The following is a 10,737-nucleotide window of genomic DNA, read 5'->3' on the forward strand; positions in this document are numbered from 1 at the left end:
CTAACTTGTGCTTAAGGGAAGCATGTAGTGGTAGGCCAGCTATAATGTGTACAAATACTGACCCGCTTTAACTAATATACAATAGCAATATGAAATTGCGAAGCGAGACGTTTGGCTGTAGACTGGTTACAATATATGCAAGTCTAGACGGCATGTAATGCACACTGCTGTACGTTATAAAACCACAACTCTAAGCGTCTATGATAATATTATAGACTATGCATATGCTGTGAATATTGGAAATTAAGTAAAATTCGATTCTAGACAAAATACCAGCATAAGTCCGCTATCGTTATCACTCATATTATATTGATATTCATGATGTATAGTATTGGGTATAGTCTCAGCTATTATTTTTATTGAGTGACAGTTTCCCGAACGGTGGACAGTATTTAATAGTGTTTGCTTCAAAAATCCTTTCCTATGACTTGATTGATTATGATTATGTTAGTTAAGTTACAATATATGATCATAGATTATTTTTCAATTTATCAAAACTGAAGGAAGCCAGACTTCAAAGAAAGAAGGAGCAGATTGGAATCGACACCTGCATGGCTACACGATTGTTATTAAATGCTAATGTTAGGATGACATTGGCAGTATTATAGTATGTACCGTTCGCTTGTGGTGGGTAATTGTGGTGGGTTAGTTTGGTGGGTGAACTGAAACTCAACAGTGCCCAAATTACGGTCAAGCATTGATTTTAATAATGTTATATATGATACATAGTATAAAGTTATAAATAGGTATATATATGTTTATAAAAGTATACATAGGCCTAAGTATGTATATTTAATAAATAAAAGTAGACTTGTAGACTTGTAAAAGTATATATAGGGTATTTTTTATTTTATAAAAGACGCCGGATGTACCAGACAATAACTAAAATCATGAAAATGTCTACTTTAGTCCACAAAAGTCACTCAGAAGAGACAAAAAGAATTATTATTAAAAATGCACGAATGACAAATGAAATTACGAACAGTAAACTAGATAGACTGATAAGACTTAGTCAGGAGCGGACTGGGTCTTAAAACCGGCCCGGGCATTTTCCACCTAGACCGCCCCATTATTCATTGATATGCTACTTACATAGTGATCGCCGTCCTGGGGGAGGGGTCTAAAGGGAGGGGTGTCCCCCTCGCCATTGAGATTTGTTTAGGGTTAAGGAATGCCTAGATGCAAACTGGTGCTATATTTCTCAATTTTGTAGGTTACAATAATCCTTTAAAAATTTACCCAAATATAACTTTCCAGAAGCAACACTGAAGAAAGTTAAGAACGTAAACAAAAATAGACAAAAATATATGTTTTAGACTAGATTTTATTAGTTCATTGCATTTTGTGACAACAAACTTGAAAAAATGGCAAAAAACCTAGATAAAATCTATTAGCACGGACGGGTTGCCAATAGCACGTTCTTTTGTTACGAGCTAACAGACTAACTAACATGGCGATTTCATGAGCTGATTCCCACAGTTAAAAATATATTTCTACACAGCCCGTCTTCATCTATTAACTATTAATTTTTTCTAGGCTCCTAAGCCCAACATGGCCCACCGGCCCACCGGGCATTGCCCAAATGCCCGTGTGGCCAGTCCGCCACTGGACTTAGTCCATATTAAAAAAATGGAGAGCTTCTATCATACAGAACCAAGCTTTTGTGAAGAAACGACAATATATTTCAGTAGCTTTTAAATCTGGAGGATTTTTGTGATTAGTGAAATAGGTGTTACGCAAAAGGCTTTTCACATATATATCTTAACATTAGATCATATCGAAATATTGCAGTTTTTATGATGGCTTTCGTAGCGTCAACAGACCATTCAGTTTAAGCCCAGTTTGGATATGATACGTGTGATTTCAAAGCGTTGTGAAATGCGAAGAATGATTGACATACATTAATCATATTATTTCCACTATTGTCGGTCTACAGTAGGCTATGTATGTATCAGGCGAACACGCGAACTTGTCCACAATTAGTTTACAGCTTATCCTTAAATGTTCCGTGATTATATTCATTTTGAAGCTTTCCTGCAAAATAAATTTCACTAAATAACTTTGACATTATATAGTTGTCATCTCATTTTGTGTGTTCCTGTAGTGTTTGGATCATGCCAGAGAAGCATATTGCTTGTCGAAAATAATGTGTAAGAGCCCATGTTCTTCCACAGACAAACCTTGCAAAAATGAACATTTTCCTATCGATACGTAATGATTAAACTAGCATACTGTTAGAAACAGTCATCTTTGTATGTAACATATTTGCTGAATTTTAAGAGACTCACGCTACACCATACCTTTTTTTTGCACTCACTCGTATAGTAAAAATTTCTCCAAGACCGTTTAAGGCAAGGGCGGCGGAACCGGGGGGGCACAGGGGGCACGTGCCCCCCCACTTTTCCTCAGGTTAAAAATGTGCCCTTTTTCTACATAAAAATTTCTAAATAAAAAAGAGTTTACAAAGCGAAACCCACGTCGAATGAAATATTTCGGGAAGTTTTAAATGTTTACTACCACGGGCGTAGGAGCCCAATTTGATTTGGGGTGATGTAACGACTTGCCCGAAAAAATATTACCAAAATTTTTCGCGCGCTACGCGCGCGTTCAACATGTTAATGTGCATATCGTATAGGCATGCGTTGGTTATTACATCGCGTGCCAATAACATACAATCATTTGCCGTGTTATAACCCTTCCAAATTGGTTAGAATTATTGGGAAAGTCGTTACAATAGTAATGATTATAATAATATCAGTTTAATCATTGAAAAACACATAGAAAATTATTTTTCTTTCAGTATTTTCACATATTTCATTTGCTTTCATGCATGTATCGATCGCGTGTGCAGGGACTTGGACTTTATAATGATTTCACCTCATTTTGTCTTTTTCCTTGTTTCCCAATTGCACATTAGATATTGCAGTGCTAGTATGCATTGTTTCCTTGAGGGGGGGGGGGTGGCGTTGATGGAGTGATGTGTATACGCAAAAAAGATAATACAATAAGAGTTATAAAGGGTACTAAATAGAAGGCTGCATCAGTCCAATCGAATTTCTGCAAAGTGCCCTTCGACGTTGGTGCCCCCCCAGATTAAAAGTGCTTCCGCCGCCCTTGGTTTAAGGACACGATTTACGTTGGTAACTTATATTTTTGTTGTTGAAGTTACAGCTAGTTTTGATTGACGAGATATCTACAACTTGTTAAATGTATAGAGTTCCCGGATATACCCATATTGGAACACGAGATGTATGGCACCTGTCTATAGAGATTACAGTATAGCGTGGGCCTACCGTTATATTCGTCGAAGATAACGTAATCAAGATAACGTAATATATATATATATATGGGCCTATCACTTGAATACACGCTGATTTCTAAATAAGGTGACAAATACTGTAGAGCAAAAACAGTGTATCACTGTATCATTCCTTGTACTGTAAAATCAGACATAGTAATGAAACTTTATATTGGTGTTGGTAATGCCATGGTTTATTGATATATTGGTAACATCCTAACATTATTAACGGCTATAAAAATGAAAATATTGTATTTCGCTTTGTTATCCTCTTTAAAATAGATTTCCATTAATATCTAAACTGTATAAAAGTTTGCTTTATTTTTTAAATTTACTTTTTTGGAAGAAAAAGTGGAATAGTAGTTTAGGTGGTGAAGAGGAGGGGATGGAGGCAGGAGAGGAAGGCAGGCCAGTTCAATGGTAAACTGTTTTTTCATGCCACTAATGTATCATGAGTCAAATTATTATATTTCCTTCAGGTTCCTAGTAGTGACTGTTCCATGGTCTGTATTTTCAAATTTTGCATTTTGCTATTTTCGTTTAGTCAAATTTATTTACTCCTCCCCTTTAGCCTAGAGAATGTTGTGAAGATGCCTTCTTGCACAGAAACACTGTAAATCACAAATAAATGTGGTATGAGTTAATGGATTGTTTCGGGCGACATATTGGGTTGGGTACCCATAGTGCTCCGTTTTTTTAATTTTAAAGTTAAAATTTCAGTATCCTGTATTACTGCATGTGTAGTTCGTTGCTGGATCCAGATCCAGAAAGCTGATTTTATTCAGGAGATGAATGAAAAAGCTTTTTTTGGTTCTGTTGCCATAAGAAAGCATTGTAACCTATACCATAGGGCGTATATTTGTGTGTGTGTGTCACCAAGCAGTCTCATTAAACACCTCCAGAAGAACACATCAAATTGATATCATAATTGGATCATCCATCATAATGGATTTGTAGATAATCATTATTGTTTTTGGTACAGGTCTTATTTGGTTGTTTAGACATATTTGTGTCGCCGTCATTTCTCGCATGTAGTGGGTATGAACTTTTTATTGAATGTCATGATTGAGGAAACGTTAAGATATAATCGCTGAAACTATGACCATATGATCATTTTTTCCTGAAATTAAAAAAAAAATATGGATATAGGGGCGAATTTAAAAAAAAATATCTAAAAGAAAAGATGATATTATATGACAATACATATTTTTAATAGAAACATTCCAATGTCGCCCTAAGTGTTATTTTATGTTATTTCGCCCTAAGTATTTGTAATATATGAATGTTGTTTTGCTTTCTGCTGTCATTTCTCAAGAAGCTATTAGTCGCATTAATCACGTTCACCTTTTCACAGCTCCTGTTACGAGGCTTCTAATGAATATATTCAGTGCTCGTCAACTAGGCGTGACTGGTGGTGCGCTGATTGGGATTGGATATATATACCTTGGTCTACGCGTAACATCTGTATGGCAGTTTTTCCTGTCCGAATTAGTCATAGGTGAGTAATTTACGATATTGCTTTATCTTGAAAACCCTTCCCCTCCCCGCCCCCCCCCCCGCTCCCTCAAATACCAACCCATGTTTATGTTTCTAGATTTCGATCGTTCCGGTCACTTTAAATTGACATTCGCTTAAATTTTCCATTCTTTCTCAATGTATATCAGAGCTGAGGATCACCATCACATAGCTCATTGTGGCTACTATAGCAACTTATGTTTTCCCCAGCTTTATTCTGCCAATTTGACAGACGACTGTATGAGTTAGCCCTATGTTTCATCGGTGGCACAGACATTTGATAACATTGAAACATACATTTTTGGAAATAATGTTACGCAATTTCTCTGCCCCAGGAAACAATACTAAGGTCCAATTGTTGTTCAAATTATAAAATGTTACGTCCCCGTAGCGAAATGAACAGGTCTCAAAATGTCCCCAAATTGCAGCCAAATTCTCTGTGGTCTTATACCCATGAACGTAAGAGTAGTAAAGAGATATAATGGAACAGACGGTTCTCTTTGTTCATCTTTACGTTAACATTTTCAAGAGTAAGGTAATTATTAGGCTATCAAAATACTACCGCTTTTTGAAATACAATAGCTATATAACAACAACGGTGAAATAAGTCCAGAACACAGCCAACGTGCACTTTAAGGGATATTCCGATAGAAAAATGTGATTACTTGATGAAAATACGGAAATTTTATTTGTCTTTATAATACTTTGAGCATTTATCCACTGAGATGATAATAGTTGATCAAATATGATGATCAAATTATAAATGAAAAGAACATTGAACGCTACCAATTACAAATGTATCATATTTCATGGATAAACCAACATACTACCTGTCGTTATGACATGGGACCTCCTATTCATATCGGGTTTCATATAACAGTGTGAAGTAATGTTTTCTTTATTGCAATTGTTACGTTGTCGGTCAACGAAATTTCCCTTTTCAATCTGAAAATCAAAGTTTCATCTATCGTACAGGTAACAATAAAAAAAATTGTTTGTCTGTCAATAGGTTATTAATTACTATATATATGGAAAACAATTGACTTAATGAGGAATTGAAAAAAAAAAGTAATTCTGAGTTGTAGTGATAACGCTTTCTACAACGAGCTTACTTTAACATCAGTCAACATTAAATTTTATTATTTCTTTGGTTTATTTATTACAGGAACTGGTTTTGGCCTCTCTTCTCTCCCTGGTTACATAACATTGCATTCTCACTTTCCGGCAAATTTCCCAGTGATGTTTTCCTTTACCTGCTTGTTCGACTATGTTGGTGTAGCAGTGTTTCCCCTTATTATGCAGCAATTGAAGGCAACGTACGGATTAGAGTTAGGCCTGTTGCTATTTGGTGCCATTGCGTGGAACACCATTGTGTGCGGTGTATGCTTGAGAAAAGTAGGACGCATGGGGTGTGCTCTAACTAAAAGAAATACTTCGAATGAGAAAAGAGACATCCCAGAGATGGAGCTGAAGCACATAGTATCAGAAACAAGAAACATTAGAAAGAGGCAAATTAATAATAGAATGCGTTTGTGTTCGTCGTTATTTTACCACAAAACGTTTGCTCTTCTTATTGGTTTAGAATTAACTTCATACTATATTTTCTTTTCGTGGGCTCTATTTTTAGTATCTTTAGGAAAAACAATGGGCTTAAGCGAAGGCGAAGCCGTATTTTTATCTACTGCAGGTGGTATCGGGGGTCTTGTGGGAAAGTTATGTGTTGTATTTATGTTCAAATATGACAAGGTGAATGCCTACACGTGCTGTTTAATACCATTAGTCACTAACGGTTTAAGCATGATAGGATGTACGTTGGTTCACAACGTCTACGTTCTTAGTACACTGGCCTTTTTCAGTGGCTTAAGCCAAGGTGTCATCAGTTCTGGCGTATCAGGAACGATTCCAACGACGATTTGCTCTCACCACTTCAGCGAAGCTATCTCCATTTCTTATTTCGTCGATGGAGTAGCGATGCAACTTGGAGGGTTATTCTCAGGTAAATTTATTATATTCCTATATGGAGCATAAGCATAAACTAACTTTTGTGAACAAAAATATGACATGTTGAGTCCTAATGTAACCTTCATTAAACAACATTAGAGCTATATCCAATCTGTTTCAACCAAAATTCATTGTGAGCATTCCCATTATGCATCAAAAGGAATCGAATGCTGCGTTTTGGGTTGTTACTGTGTGCCATGTTACTTTCAACCAGAGTTGGATAGCCACAACTTGTGTGGATAAAGCCGATTTGTTGATCTTTATCTAGCTGTTAATTAAATATTTCATGCAATACCGAAAATGGTATATGGTCCTTTAAATAATAATAATAATAATAATAATAATAATAATAATAATAATAATAATAATAATAATAATAATAATAATAATAATAATAATAATAATAATAATAATAATAATAATAATAATAATAATAATAATAATAATAATAATAATAATAATAATAATAATAATAATAATAATAATTATAATAATAATAATTATAATAATAATAATAATAATAATAATAATAATAATAATAATAATAATAATAATAATAATAATAATAATAATAATAATAATAATAATAATAATAATAATAATAATAATAATAATAATAATAATAATAATAATAATAATTATAATAATAATAATAATTATAATAATAATAATAATAATGTGTGTAGCATTTAGAAAATAAGTAAGTTTTAAAAGCACGTTTGAATTGTTCAAGTGAATCAATTTCCCGCAGACGGACTGGCAGCGAATTCCATAAGTGCGGGCTGAATAGCAGAAACTGCGATTACCAAAAGTCTCGTGCATTGCCTTGTTGTAACATACTTGAATGAAGTTCAACACAGAATGATGAAACTTTAATTCATACGGTTCATTGTTAAGCCACCGAGAACACCATTGATCGTTTAGTTCAAGTAAAAGTAGATTCTCACCAGACTTATAACAACATTTATAAAAGAGCCCTTTGGTCATGCCAAATTATCGTGTCGTTTGATTGTAACCATGGTGATGCATCATACTACATTAGGTTTTCTTTCTTTTCACATCTGTACAGGTTTCCTACATGATATACTTGGCTCCACAATACATATTTATAGAGTGGACGCTGCTTTGTGTTTTCTGATCCTTCCTTTGGCTGTTCTGTGGGCTTGCACCGACGACAGCGTACATCAATGTCAACTAGAAGTAACTCCAAGGATGTCTGATCCATGAAAATATGTGACTTGAAACACAGGTGAATTGGATAAACTGCTCTAAGTCACCGTCGGTTATTACTTATGGGGCTAAACACTTATAAAGTGACCCAGAAAAACTGATAAGTATGTTAAAATGGCCACGAGGAATCAACATTGTTCACTGATTTTATGTCAGCAGGTGCTCTTTTTAGTTATGGAATAATTAGTTATATGGAACGCCAATTTGAAGCTTTATTTAGTGACAATCATTGTGTTCATACTGACAGACATTGATGCAAAAGGGAATTGTATCACTGATGTTTTTGAAATTCGCCTGTACATTTTTCTCACCTTCGGCCCGGGGGATCTTGAAACATCTGCCAAAAACGGAATGTTAACGTAAAACTAGCATCGCAAGACACAAAAACGATTTCCACAGTTAATGGTGGTATGTATAAAGACATCCTTCTCATCGAGGTGCCCCTCATCGACTTTCTCTCTTTTCTCTGAAATGATACAAACTAGTCCGCACAAGTACCGTGAATTTATTGTCTAACGTAAAATCGTCACAATAAGTTACACATTGTTTAGTTGGCCTACGTTATTGAATTTCTCAGAACTTTGTTAATGATGTTGGTAAGCTGATATAGTTGCATCGAAATATCGGGAACAATTCTCTTGAGAAGACATTCCTTTGAAGAGCTCACAAGGGGACCCTTCAATATTTGTATTATTGCCACGTTGAGGAACATTATGTGATATTTTAGTTCATTGTTGTTCTATTGTTTATTTCTGTCATTTAATCACTACAAATATAAGGTCAACATATCGAAGTTGCGATAGCCTTTTTACTACTGTCAGTTTGATATGCCAAGCTTGTCCGTTCTATGTTTGGAAAGGTTTATGTGGTATTCATTTCTTTCTCACACTCCCACTCCCTCTCCCCAACTCCGGGTATCCTCTGAAAAATTGTAACAGCTTTCATAGACTTTTTCATCTCATTCATGTAAAGTTTGAGAATGGTGCAACAAACGGACCAGTGAAAACAAAACGATAAAGTCTCAGTACGTGTTTGCCAAATTTAAGCTTCGACCTTTCCAGCTTACTGCACTAAAAGTTCAGTGAAATGACACCGCCCTATGCTATTTCATATCAATATTCATTATATTTATTGTGTTATATGTGGTTAAAAATGTTAACTGAATAATATTCGCCAGATTTATTAACGAGTCGGTAGATTCTACAAACTGTAATCAAAATTTGCAAGGCCCGCTCAATAGATGCGCCAATCAAATATCTCTGTTTTGTTTACGACCGTTAGGCCTAGGCTTACGTTTACTTTCGTGGCTAGCCTGTGTTAGGTCCCTGCTCTTGTTTTTTTTTTCTCTCGGTATTATCGATGTAGCTTGCGAATTGTGTCATTTCCTTCCATTGCAATGAATAAATAAGTGTTTTCAGACGTTTCCTCCGTGGAATTGTAAAAAGTGGATGATACGAGTATAGGACTGCGTTAAATCTTTTTCGGGCAGCATGTGTAGACTATTTTGTTTACATTTGTGTTAGGAACATGCTGACATGGGCGGTCGCAGTGATACCACGGTAAATCGTTCGCGCCATAAGGGCAACAGATTTTGTTTTCTTTTGATAGAGACAGCGTTTCTCCATTAAACCCACCTGGTCAGAGTGCATTTAGAATAAGAAACATTGAATCAACTTCGGAAGTTTGTTTCCGAAATTCATCAGCAAACACGTTTAGAGACTTTAATTCAATGAGATACAGTCAGTATCCGTTCATCTGCGTCTATCGCGTCTATATCGATTTGACTCATCTATTTACCTTTGAACTTAACGAAAACTCGGTCAAGTTGCCGATTGACATAAACGATTGACGGTTAAGCAACCAACATTTCCTCGGGTTAAACGATGTTGAGTTGTTGACCTCTGCTACTCTAACGTTTTCATGTAAGAAAATAGTTGTTGATAGTCCTACAGGTCAAAGGCTTTCTTGAACGCCATTTTCCACACCCGGTTTTATTTTAATTTTTTGATGGGAAGGGGGGGGAGGTGTGGAGGGAGTTAGAGGGGTGCGATAGTCGAAAGTAACAACGTCAAAGACTTAGCACCTTAGATAATTTGTTATTTTGTTAAATAAACTGGTTGTTACATAACGATGAGCGCAATGCATCGGTACTATTTATCAATAAACAAAGAAAAAGGTAACAGAAAACTAAGTTGACTTCATAAGTACAGTATTGCATTATAAAATAATTTCTCAGACATTTTTTTCAACTTTGGTTGTCATTGTATACATATTGCATGTCTACAAATGAAGAACATAATAAATATGTAAAATGAACTTAGACAACTTGCGTATTTATCAGCTTTTATATTGCACGTAAACTCATTACTAACGAAGCAAGAATAAATGGCAAATCATGCCACTGTAACGGGATTGTATTTACCTCTTATTACGCACTTCCTATCCCCCCACCCCTGCACCACCTCAATTTGTTAAGCACTTGGAAAATGATGTTTACACCCTACCCATCCCTTCGCGCCTCTCCTCCCATGATTATTCAGCTGGATCTTTTGAATTAGCAATATTAATGTAAGGCAAAAAAATCCACATCTCAAATACCTCAAAATCTTTGAAGAATCTTGCAGAATACACAAAATTTAATGGATATTACAATGAATGATACTGTTGCCCAGCTTTGACCGTCAGCTTTATTT

At 35.3% G+C, this 10,737-nt stretch overlaps 1 protein-coding gene across 2 annotated transcripts in view; it reads left to right on the forward strand.

Moving 5' to 3' along the window:
• LOC139963061 (monocarboxylate transporter 2-like) overlaps positions 1–10,468 on the forward strand; it is a 39,616-nt gene extending 29,148 nt beyond the window's left edge. Inside the window, exons 4-6 of one of the 2 annotated variants that reach the window (XM_071963538.1) lie at positions 4,653–4,796; positions 5,979–6,809; positions 7,884–10,467. In XM_071963538.1, coding sequence (XP_071819639.1) covers positions 4,653–4,796; positions 5,979–6,809; positions 7,884–8,041 — 1,133 coding nt within the window. In that variant the 3' untranslated portion in view covers positions 8,042–10,467. Of the gene's footprint in view, positions 1–4,652; positions 4,797–5,978; positions 6,810–7,883 lie in introns of both variants that reach the window. The other variant, XM_071963539.1, reaches the window with a different exon arrangement.
• Positions 10,469–10,737: the final 269 nt, after the last annotated feature.

Source organism: Apostichopus japonicus, chromosome 21 (assembly GCF_037975245.1).
Source record: "Apostichopus japonicus isolate 1M-3 chromosome 21, ASM3797524v1, whole genome shotgun sequence".
In the NCBI taxonomy this organism is placed as follows: domain Eukaryota; kingdom Metazoa; phylum Echinodermata; class Holothuroidea; order Aspidochirotida; family Stichopodidae; genus Apostichopus; species Apostichopus japonicus.